General features: G+C 41.4%; 1 protein-coding gene across 3 annotated transcripts in view; it reads right to left on the bottom strand.

The window, feature by feature from the left end:
- Positions 1 to 13,042, bottom strand: part of LOC139762784 (DDB1- and CUL4-associated factor 8-like) — a 55,571-nt gene that overhangs the window by 6,815 nt on the left and 35,714 nt on the right. For all 3 annotated transcript variants that reach the window (XM_071687935.1, XM_071687937.1, XM_071687934.1), the window contains exon 10: positions 4,473 to 4,595. In XM_071687935.1, coding sequence (XP_071544036.1) covers positions 4,473 to 4,595 — 123 coding nt within the window. The remainder of the gene's footprint in view (positions 1 to 4,472; positions 4,596 to 13,042) is intronic.

The raw sequence follows: 13,042 nt of genomic DNA, 5'->3' as shown, positions 1-13,042 counted from the left end.
ACAACTCTATCTATAGCCCACGCCTCGCAACCATATAACGTTGTTGGAGCCACTATTCCTTCAAATATTCCCATTTTTGCTTTCCGAAATAATGTTCTCAACTTCCACACATTCTTCAATGCTCCCAGAACTTTTGCCCCCTCCCCAACCCTATGCTTCACTTCCACTTCCATGGTTCCATCCGCTGCCAGATCCACTCCCAGATATCTAAAACACTTCACTTCCTCCAGTTTTTCTCCATTCAAACTCACCTCCCAATTGACTTGACCCTCAACCCTACTGTACCTAATAACCTTGCTCTTATTCACATTTACTCTTAACTTTCTTCTTCCATACACTTTACCAAACTCAGTCACCAGCTTCTGCAGTTTCTCACATGAATCAGCCACCAGCGCTGTATCATCAGCGAACAACAACTGACTCACTTCCCAAGCTCTCTCATCCACAACAGACTGTATAATTGCCCTTCTTTCCAAAACTCTTGCATTCACCTCCCTAACAACCCCATCCACAAACAAATTAAACAACCATTGAGACATCACACACCCCTGCCGCAAACCTACATTAACTGAGAACTTTCCTCTCTTCCTACACGTACACATGCCTTACATCCTCGATAAAAACTTTTCACTGCTTCTAACAACTTGCCTCCCATACCATATATTCTTCATACCTTCCACAAAGCATCTCTATCAACTCTATCATTTGCCTTCTCCAGATCCATAAATGCCACATACAAATCCATTTGCTTTTCTAAGTATTTCTCACATACATTCTTCAAAGTAAACACCTGATCCACACATCCTCTACCACTTCTGGAACCACACTGCTCTTCCTCAATCTGATGCTCTGTACATGCCTTCACCCTCTCAATCAATACCCTCCCATATAATTTCCCAGGAATACTCAACAAACTTATATATTTACTTTATATTTATTTTGCTTTGTCGCTGTCTCCCGCATTTGCGAGGCAGCGCAAGGAAACAGACGAAAGAAATGGCCCAACCCACCCCCATACACATGTATATACATATACGTCACACACGCAAATATACATACCTATACATCTCAATGTACACATATATATACACACACAGACACATACATATATACCCATTCACACTGTCTGTCTTTATTCATTCCCATCGCCACCTCGCCACACATGGATTACCATCCCCCTCCCCCCTCAAGTGTGCGAGGTAGCGCTAGGAAAAGACAACAAAGGCCCCATTCGTTCACACTCAGTCTCTAGCTGTCATGCAATAATGCCCGAAACCACAGCTCCCTTTCCACATCCAGGCCCCACACAACTTTCCATGGTTCACCCCAGACGCTTCACATGCCCTGATTCAATCCACTGACAGCACTCAATTTTATCCCCTTTGCCCTTGTACAATGGCACTATGCAAGCATTCCGCCAATCCTCAGGCACCTCATCAAATACATTAAATAACCTTACCAAACAGTCATCAATACAGTCACCCCCCTTTTTAATAAATTCCACTGCAATACCATCCAAACCCGCTGCCTTGCCAGCTTTCATCTTCCGCAAAGCTTTTACTACCTCTTCTCTGTCCTTTATTCTCACCTTTTTCCATTCTGTACTCAGTCTCTCCTGGTACTTCCTCACACAAGTCTCCTTCCCAAGCTCACTTACTCTCACCACTCTTTTCACCCCAACATTCTTCTCTTCTGAAAACCTCTCCAAATCTTCACCTTTGCCTCCACAGACATCCCTCCAGTTGCACCTCTCAGCACATTAAGATCCAAAAGTCTCTCTTTCGCACACCTATCAATTAACACGTAATACAATAACACTCTCTGGCCATCTCTCCTACTTACATATGTATACTTATGTATATCTCTCTTTTCAAACCAAGTATTCCCATTCACCAGTCCTTTTTCAGCACATAAATCTACAACCATTTCCATTTACAACACTGAACACCCCATGTACACCAATTATTCCCTCAACTGCCACATTACTCACCTTTGCATTTAAATCACCCATCACTATAACCTGGTCTTGTGCATCAAAACTACTAACACACTCATTCAGCTACTCCCAAAACACTTGCCTCTCATGATCTTTCTTCTCATACCCAGGTTCATACGCACCAATTATCACCCATCTCTCTCCATCCACTTTCAGTTTTACCCATATCAATCCTGAGTTTACTTTCGTACACTCTATGACATACTCCCACCACTCCTGTTTCAGGAGTAGTACTACTCCTTCCCTTGCTCTTGTCCTCTCACTAACCCCTGACTTTACTCCCAAGACATTTCCAAACCACTCTTCCCCTTTACCCTTGAGCTTCGTTTCACTTAGAGCCAAAACATCCAGGTTCCTTTCCTCAAACATACTATCTATCTCTCCTTTTTTCTTATCTTGGTTGCATCCACACACATTTAGACACCCTAATCTGAGCCTTCACGGAGGATGAGTACTCCCCGCATGACTCCTACATAAAATATTACATTAAATATCCTTACCAACCAGTCAACAACATAGCCACCCCCTTTTTTAATAAATTCCACTGCAATACTTTGTCACTGTCTCCCACGTTAACAAGGTAGACGAAAAAATGGCCCAACCCACCCACATACACGTGTATATACATACACATCCACACATGCACATACCTATACATTATACCTATACATTTCAACGTATACATATAAATACATTCACAGACATATACATATATACACATGTACATAATTCATACTTGCTGCCTTTATTCCTTCCCGTCACCACCCCGCCACACATGAAATGAAAACTCCCTCCCCCCGCATGTGTGCGAGGTAGCGCTAGGAAAAGACAACAAAGGCCACATTTGTTCACACTCAGTCTCTAGCTGTCATGTGTAATGCACCGAAACCACAGCTCCCTTTCCACATCCAGGCCCCACAAAACTTTCCATGGTTTACCCCAGACGCTTCACATGCCCTGGTTCAATCTATTAACAGCATGTTGACCCCAGCAAACCACATCGTTCCAATTCACTCTATTCCTTGCACGCCTTTCACTCTCCTGCATGTTCTGGCCCCGATCACTCAAAATCTTTTTCACTCCATCTTCCCACCTCTAATTTGGTCTCCCACTTCTCCTTGTTCCCTCCACCTCTGACACATATATCGTCTTTGTCAATCTTTCCTCACTCATTCTCTCCATGTGACCAAACCACTTCAAAACATGCTCATCTGCTCTCTCAATCACACTATTTCTATTACCACACATCTCTCTTACCCTTTCATTATGTACTTGTTCAAACCACCTCACACCACATATTGTCCTCAAACATTTCATTTCCAGCACATCCACCCTTCTCTGCACAACTCTATCTATAGCCCACACCTTGCAACCATATAACATTGTTGGAACCACTATTCCTTCAAACATACCCATTTTTGCTTTCCAAGATAACATTCTCGACTTCCACACATTTTTCAATGCTCCCAGAACTTTCGCCCCCTCCCCCACCCTATGATTCACTTCCACTTCCAAGGTTCCATCCGCTGCCAAATCCACTCCCAGGTATCTAAAACACCTCACTTCATCCAGTTTTTCTCCATTCAAACTTACCTCCAAACTGACTTGTCTCTCAACCCTACTGTACCTAATAACCGTGCTTTTATTCACATTTACTCTCAGCTTTCTTCTTTCACACACTTTACCAAACTCAGCCAACTTCTGCAGTTTCTCACCCGAATCAGCCACCAGCGTTGTATCATCAGCAAACAACAACTGACTCACTTCCTAAGCTCTCTCATCCACTTTTCTTGCACCCTCACACAGTCCATCTGTCAAGCACAACAGGTGTCTCAACCCTCACAAAGAAAATGGTTCTACTTCTACATAGCACAAACAATTCACCAGACATATCCAATGGTAATATCTTAATCTTTTACAAAATCTTTTCTCTATCTTAGTCAACCTCTTCTCAATACATCCTTAACCGCACTATTATGTATCTTCTTGATCAACCAATCATCTACCAGTCATTCTACATCACCCTAACATCTTTAAAGACTTTCATCCATGCACTCTTCCAGTGTTTTTTTCTCCACACCACTTTATCACATCACATCGCATCTTCATTCCCTATATATCCAACTAATGCCACATATACTACAAAAAATGTCCACCACCACCTCCTTATTTCTCACCTATCCTAACCTATATAAACTAGTACGGTCTCACATCCATATACTTCTGCTGGGAGAAGTACCCTCTCTCTCTCTCATGCAAGCTCCCTATGCACTGTACAATTAAATCCCTTCCAATCAAAAACTTAACTCAAGCAATGAACAAATCTTATGACCATAAAGAACATACCAAGCAAAGAAGCAGTTGACTCACAAACAAAAAATTAAGCCAACAAACTTACCAGAACTTGTTTTCTTTAAATCTATGTAACATCCAGAAACAATAGCAAATTTTAGAGCTAAACCTGTCTATAACTCACCCTCCGTCGTCTACGATCAGTCCTTCTTATGTGATGCCAAAGGACCATCAGCATCTGTGTATCCAATCCAGTAAACTCTTCATTGCGCTCCTTATGTCGTTTTCGAAGATTTGATCTCACCGTCTGAAAAGTATACCACAAGTACATGATACTCGTAAGTTCATAACCTAAACTTTATGAACTGAGCTGAAAGGGCAATTAATTCTTTTTTACATAGTATTAGTCATAAAGAGTTGAATATTTAAGAGTAAAGTGTTAAACCCCAACACCAGACAAAACAGCTAAATCATTAAGAATACTAGTAATGTCTCATTTATGGAACAGAGTCTAACAATGAACAAATGTACTTGAAGTAAAAGCCAAACAAATGTGAATAGTTTAAGACCTTCCATCAATCACAAAAATTACTTTCATCTCAACTAAAATAAAATAATGTTTGAGAGACGTTTTCAGGTACACATAACAAAAGCTTGTTTATCATCAATATAGTCCTGCTTAAGTGAAGGAAAAGACGCAAATATAATGCTATCTACTGGCAGATCTGGATGATTGTATGGATCGAGGATGTAGGTGGAAGGCAAGGCGGATGACTCCTACATGACATGCGGAAGCCTAGCTGAAATGGCTGAGGAGGTGGGCATACAACAGTACCACACTGACATAAGAAGAAATTGAATCATTGTATTATCAGTACATCCTCCTCGAAGGCTCAGACTGGGGTGTCTAAATGTGTTTGGATGTAACCAAGATGTGAAAAAAGGAGAGATACGTAGTATGTTTGAGGAAAGGAACCTGGATATTTTGGCTCTGAGTGAAATGAAGCTCAAGGGTAAAGGGGAAGAGTGGTTTGGGAATGTCTTGGGAGTAAAGTCAGGGGTTAGTGAGAGGACAAGAGCAAGGGAAGGAGTAGCAGTACTTCTGAAACAGGAGTTGTGGGAGTATGTGATAGAATGTAAGAAAGTAAATTATCGATTAATACGGGTAAAACTGAAAGTTGATGGAGAGAGATGGGTGATTATTGGTGCATATGCACCTGGGCATGAGAAGAAAGATCATGAGAGGCAAGTGTTTTGGGAGCAGCTGAATGAGTGTGTTAGTGGTTTTGATGCACGAGACCGGGTTATAGTGATGGGTGATTTCAATGCAAAGGTGAGTAATGTGGCAGTTGAGGGAATAATTGGTATACATGGGGTGTTCAGTGTTGTAAATGGAAATGGTGAAGAGCTTGTACATTTATGTGCTGAAAAAGGACTGGTGATTGGGAATACCTGGTTTAAAAAGCGAGATATACATAAGTATATGTATGAAAGTAGGAGAGATGGCCAGAGAGCGTTATTGGATTACGTGTTAATTGACAGGCGCGCGAAAGAGAGACTGTTGGATGTTAATGTGCTGAGAGGTGCAACTGGAGGGATGTCTGATCATTATCTTGTGGAGACTAAGGTGAAGATTTGTATGGGTTTTCAGAAAAGAAGAGTGAATGTTGGGGTGAAGAGGGTGGTGAGAGTAAGCGAGCTTGGGAAGGAGACTTGTGTGAGGAAGTACTAGGAGAGACTGAGTACAGAATGGAAAAAGGTGAGAACAATGGAAGTAAGGGGAGTGGGGGAGGAATGGGATGTATTTAGGGAATCAGTGATGGATTGCGCAAAAGATGCTTGTGGCATGAGAAGAGTGGGAGGTGGGTTGATTAGAAAGGGTAGTGAGTGGTGGGATGAAGAAGTAAAATTATTAGTGAAAGAGAAGAGAGAGGCATTTGGACAATTTTTGCAGGGAAAAAATGCAATTGAGTGGGAGATGTATAAAAGAAAGAGACAGGAGGTCTAGGGAAAGGTGCAAATGGTGAAAAAGAGGGCAAATGAGAGTTGGGGTGAGAAAGTATCATTAAATTTTAGGGAGAATAAAAAGATGTTCCGGAAGGAGGTAAATAAAGTGCGTAAGACAAGGGAGCAAATGGGAACTTCAGTGAAGGGCACAAATGGGGAGGTGATAACAAGTAGTGGTGATGTGATAAAGAGATGGAGTGAGTATTTTGAAGGTTTGTTGAATGTGTCTGATGATAGAGTGGCAGATATAGGGTGTTTTGGTCGAGGTGGTGTGCAAAGTGAGAGGGTTAGGGAAAATGATTTGGTAAACAGAGAAGAGGTAGTAAAAGCTTTGAGGAAGATGAAAGCCGGCAAGGCAGCAGGTTTGGATGGTATTGCAGTGGAATTTATTAAAAAAGGGGGTGACTGTATTATTGACTGGTTGGTAAGGTTATTTAATGTATGTATGACTCATGGTGAGGTGCCTGAGGATTGGCGGAATGCGTGCATAGTGCCACTGTACAAAGGCAAAGGGGATAAGAGTGAGTGCTAAAATTTCAGAGGTATAAGTTTGTTGAGTATTCCTGGTAAATTATATGGGAGGGTATTGACTGAGAGGGTGAAGGCATGTACAGAGCATCAGATTGGGGAAGAGCAGTGTGGTTTCAGAAGTGGTAGAGCATGTGTGGATCAGGTGTTTGCTTTGAAGAATGTATGTGAGAAATACTTAGAAAAGCAAATGGATTTGTATGTAGCATTTATGGATCTGGAGAAGGCATATGATAGAGTTGATAGAGATGCTCTGTGGAAGGTATTAAGAATATATGGTGTGGGAGGCAAGTTGTTAGAAGCAGTGAAAAGTTTTTATCGAGGATGTAAGGCATGTGTACGTGTAGGAAGAGAGGAAAGTGATTGGTTCTCAGTGAATGTAAGTTTGCGGCAGGGGTGTGTGATGACTCCATGGTTGTTTAATTTGTTTATGGATGGGGTTGTTAGGGAGGTGAATGCAAGAGTTTTGGAAAGAGGGGCAAGTATGAAGTCTGTTGTGGATGAGAGAGCTTGGGAAGTGAGTCAGTTGTTGTTCGCTGATGATACAGCGCTGGTGGCTGATTCATGTGAGAAACTGCAGAAGCTGGTGACTGAGTTTGGTAAAGTGTGTGAAAGAAGAAAGTTAAGAGTAAATGTGAATAAGAGCAAGGTTATTAGGTACAGTAGGGTTGAGGGTCAAGTCAATTGGGAGGTAAGTTTGAATGGAGAAAAACTGGAGGAAGTAAAGTGTTTTAGATATCTGGGAGTGGATCTGGCAGCGGATGGAACCATGGAAGCGGAAGTGGATCATAGGATGGGGGAGGGGGCAAAAATTCTGGGAGCCTTGAAGAATGTGTGGAAGTCGAGAACATTATCTCGGAAAGCAAAAATGGGTATTTTTGAAGGAATAGTGGTTCCAACAATTTTGTATGGTTGCAAGGCGTGGGCTATGGATAGAGTTGTGCGCAGGAGGGTGGATGTGCTGGAAATGAGATGTTTGAGGACAATGTGTGGTGTGAGGTGGTTTGATCGAGTAAGTAACGTACGGGTAAGAGAGATGTGTGGAAATAAAAAGAGCGTGGTTGAGAGAGCAGAAGAGGGTGTTTTGAAATGGTTTGGGCACATGGAGAGAATGAGTGAGGAAAGATTGACCAAGAGGATATATGTGTCGGAGGTGGAGGGAACGGAGAGAAGTGGGAGACCAAATTGGAGGTGGAAAGATGGAGTGAAAAAGATTTTGTGTGATCGGGGCCTGAACATGCAGGAGGGTGAAAGGAGGGCAAGGAATAGAGTGAATTGGATCGATGTGGTATACCGGGGTTGACGTGCTGTCAGTGGATTTAATCAGGGCATGTGAAGTGTCTGGGGTAAACCATGGAAAGCTGTGTAGGTATGTATATTTGCGTGTGTGGACGTATGTATATACATGTGTATGGGGGTGGGTTGGGCCATTTCTTTCGTCTGTTTCCTTGCGCTACCTCGCAAACGCGGGAGACAGCGGCAAAAAAAAAAAAAAAAAAAAAAAAAAAAATCATTCAATTTCTTCTTATATCAATGGTAAATCTAACTGCTGCTAATACAGAAAATCCAAATATCTATTCATTTTAAAATCTTCCAGGATGAATTTCTATGCAATAGTCCTGCTGTTATCGAGGACCTCTTTCTAAAGGCTCCTGCAGCCTAAGGCTACACTACATACAGTAGTAGGGAAATGCAGACTCTTTTGGAGCAAGAACTTTTCTGATGAGCCTGTACTCCCAATTGTGTACAGCCTTACCAGAGGTGATTTTTCACTCTTGTGCAATGTCTTATAGGCAAAGCCCAGTAACACCCCAAACATTTCAGGGTAAATAATGAAGCTACTCTTACTTACTCACTCTACAGATGCTCTCACTATCAACAAACATACCCAACAGCAAATATCTCCTAATCAGAATAATAAAGGATTTATTAACTCAATCCATGGGGAAAGTCAAGTGCTTCTTGGTCTTTCATATCTGGTCAATTGTCCTGAGATTATGCCAATACAGTACAAAATCTCTAAGCCAAATACCCATAGTCTGAAAACATCCTAAATTCAAATGTTCATGCTTTCAAGATTCTCACCACAACAGCACATGAATTTGCAATGGTATTATTCCACTTTTTTCCATCATGTCTGGTATTTCTGTGGTTTTTGCCCTTGTTCTGCTCTCATCATGGCATCCAACAAGATTCTCATCCCTAGATAATCTATGTTTGCCATACACTATAACAGTCTTCATTATACTTGGTAAAAGGAAAGACAAGGAAGAATTATGGGTAAGTATAATACATATCTTATATACTTTATATAACATCTAACCCATTCCATGCACAACGGGGCAGTCACTGGTTTGTTTCTCCTGTATGTGATCCACGTTTCTGAGTTTTAAATCTAATAAAAACCAGTGAGGTTACTATGACAACTGTCAGCAGCAATGATTTGTGATACAATTACAAAAAGGATATTTAACTTCTGAAATTTGAGAAATCTTCCTCTCCAAGGCAGTGCCCTGTAAGCAGGAAGTACTCTTTAGAAATATTGTAGTTAGGACACTCTAAACCCCTATCTTTCAGATGGAGAACATTGGTTTTCTTGATCTGTCACAATCCTTCCAATTAGATACTGGTTGCACACTTGTTTAGGCTCACTCTTGGCCAATAAAAGACCGCCAGAATTATGATGTCATTGACCCACTAACCCCAGGCCACCAAGAGCCCAGTTATTCACAGGTTGTTGCATAAAAACCAAAAGGGTACACTTGCTACAAAGGAAGGTTTTCACAAAAAGGAAGAGGTGAAGGCAGACCAGGGAAAATGCAAACAGAGGAGATAAAGGCAGATCAGGGAAAAGAGACTTGGACAACTGCCCAAAAAATACAGAACAATTGTGTAGGAATTGGTAGGCAGCTACATGCCAGGGTATTGGGAAGGTTAGTGACAGTAGATGTTAAGTTGCACTCCTCTGACCCAGGTAGTTGTCTTTTCTTTCTGCCAAAACCACATGTGGACTGATGGCATTCTGTCCACAAACAATACAATCTCTCATTGTCACACATAACACTTGACAACACTTAACTCACACAACTCATTCTTCGTAACACTGGATCTTCCTGCGGTGAGTGCTGTGCACTAGCCCTGCCTTTAAGCAAAGTGGAGGGAGCAATAGACAGAGATAGTGGGTAGGAACATTAAAAAGGAACATTAGGTAAAAACAATCAGTAGAAGTAGTAGGTTAGAACATTAGGTAAGAACATTAGGCAGGAGTCCCTGAAAACACTGGCCAGTGGCCCATTAGGGGTGAGGCACGAAAGGCAAAGATGTGGTACCAGAGTTCACTAGTTATGGAAACTCTTTTGCTACAGCCCCTTGAGGGAGTGGGCATCAATGGAAGTGAAATAACCTCTCATCATCCACTGATAAGTTTTTCAGCCCCTTGAGGGAGTGGGCATCAATGGAAGTGAAATAACCTCTCATCATCCACTGATAGGTTTTTCAAGTCTTTAGTTAAAGGCATCTCTAACAACTATCTCTCTACCTTTCCTTCACTTTTCCTTTCTGATGGTACTATAGCTGTCTCTCCCATTCACAGAGCAACTCTCTTTGGTTCCCATTTCACCTTTAACTCCATCTTGGGTGACTAACATTCCTTCACCACATCATGCTCCTCTTACTAATCCTATGCCTCTTTCTGTAATCTCTTTTTGGACTGTCTGAAAAGTGCTTCTTTTTCTGGACACAAGCAAGGTTTATGGTCCTGATGGCATCCATCCCCATGTACTGAAAGTGTGTGGCTCTGAACGTGCACCTTTGCTTGCTTGTCTGTTTCATTTCTGCTTAAAACCCAAAACTTTTCCTTTTCCTTGGAAAGATGCATCAATACATCCCATTCCTAAGAAGGGCAACTGATCTGACCCCCACTAACTATCGTCCTTCTGTTTTGACATCTGACATTTCCCAAGTCTTTGAATCCCTCCTCAACTTCCATATCCTTAAACACCTGGAAAATCACAGTCTTCTCTCCCACCACCAGTATGGCTCCCATAAGGTGAGGTCCACTGGCGATATTCTTTCATATCTTACTAATGTCTAGTTGTTATCCCTGAAAGATTCTGGGGAGTCATGTGTAAATGCTATCAACATATCTAAGACTCTTGACAGGGTGTGGTATTGGGGGCCTCATCTCTAAGCTCCCCTCTTTTGGCTTCCCTCCCTCACTTTGCTCCTTCTTATCTAGCTTCCTCTTCAGTTGATCTATCTGCGGTTGTTGATGGATCAACCTCCCCTTTTTCTCCATCAACAGTGGTATCCCTCAAGGTTCTGTTCTATCCCCTACACTTTTTTCCTTTTTTTCAATGATTTCCCTCCTCTACAAATAATCCAATGCATACAAACACTGACAACTCAACACTGCAATTCATCCACATCCTTCAATTCTGCTCCCTCCTCTCTCACTCAATCTGCACCTCATCTTGACACAGCTTTCTTAATATACTTAGACAGGATATCTCAGTGGGGTGCACAATACGTTTAATGTCTCTAAGATCCAACTTCTACCCATCCCTCTTTCGAAAACTCCTCACAACTCTTATCTTTACTTTGACAGTTCCGTAATTCCACCTCTTGACTTAATGAAAATACTTGGTATTACTGTAACATCCACTCTTTATTGGAAACCCCACATTATAGGAATAGCTAAGTCTGCCTCTAAAAAACTGTCCTGTTTATTTGTTGAAACTTCTCTTTGGAACAGCTGCTCCATTTATACAAAGGATTGATTTGTCCTTTCATGGGGTACTGCTCTAACATTCAAGGTGGTTCTATATGGCTACTTGAAAGAGCTAAGTTGAAAGCGATACAACTTATAAACTGTCCCAGGCTCACTTCCAAATTTGACCCCCTTGCCCTATGCCACAATTTTGGTTCACTTTCCCTCTTCCATAGGTATTACTATAGTTTCTGATTCAAAGAGCTGGCTGCTTATGTGCCCACACCACTAGATAGACCATGCAATACTTGGCAATCTGCTGCATCACAAGATTATTATGTACCTGTCAACAACTCAAGGGTGGGCCATTTTGATATCTGCTTCTTTCCCTACATGTTAAAGCTTCGGAACTCCCTACCATCTCATTGTTTTTCCCAATAACTATGATCTGGCACATTTCAAAAGACAGGTCTTTCACTTCCTCCAAAGTTTGTAAATATTTTCCCCGTCTTTTCTTTTTCCATTTCATATTTCTCTATATTTCAATTATGGCCTGGCCTTGATGTGGACTTTTGTCAGTGACTGGAGCCTTAAAAAAAAGAATAAAAAAAGAGGTTTTCAAATTCTAAAACATACATTTCTTGTTTCCGTAATCTGTCCTGTGAGAAAGTACACCCACACGCAGGAGGAATGATTTGAGGAAAAACTGCAGATAAGATAAACTAAAGGTGGAGGAAATGTCATCAGGGAGACACTAAAACCTACCTCTCTTGAAGGATGAATTCCCAAAATGACTCAGAGTACATCCCAAGCATTTTGATGAAGTTTGAAGATGAGTCCCAAAGAAACATTTCTTTTTCTTTTTTTTCAAAGAAAGGTTTGAGGAAGACTAAAGCCTCCTTCTCCATTCACATCTCCCATAACAGGAAGCCTGATCTTAACAGGACCTGCCCAAACATAGAATACTCCAAGGAAATAAGAGATTTGGAAGAATAAAACCCTTTGGACGGCCAGAAACAGAATCTTTTTCTACAACTGTAACAGTCTGAGAGGCGGAGATGGGTCATCAGAGGTTCTCTACACTGGTATCCAAGACTAAGTATGTGAGAAGTTGCCCTGGGCTGTAAAAAAAAAAAAAAAAATGACCTTGCCCTAAAGTTGCTTTACATGACATTAAGACACAAAGCTATAGACTGCAAGGAAACTGTAGCATTCATGTGGTCCTAAGCCTAGTCCCCTAGGATACAGTGAGTGCTAACCTTAAAGTTTCAATCTATTTCTGGCTATGTAAAGTTTTGGCTATGAATTTAATAAAACTTGTCCAGGTTACTGAAAAAACTTCAAGACAATATGCTCTTCTTTGTAACTTTTCTTCTTGAAGACGAAAAAGCCCAAAAGATAAGCCAGAACAATCATTTTGAAGGACATTAGCTTTTGAGACCAGGTAAAATCACTCTGGCAGTGTGCATGCAAGTGTAATTCCCCATTTCTTTATCCCATTTTGTTCTGTA

This window comes from Panulirus ornatus, chromosome 44 (assembly GCF_036320965.1).
Source record: "Panulirus ornatus isolate Po-2019 chromosome 44, ASM3632096v1, whole genome shotgun sequence".
Taxonomy (NCBI): Eukaryota; Metazoa; Arthropoda; class Malacostraca; order Decapoda; family Palinuridae; genus Panulirus; species Panulirus ornatus.
This window is presented reverse-complemented; position numbering and strand designations above follow the sequence as displayed.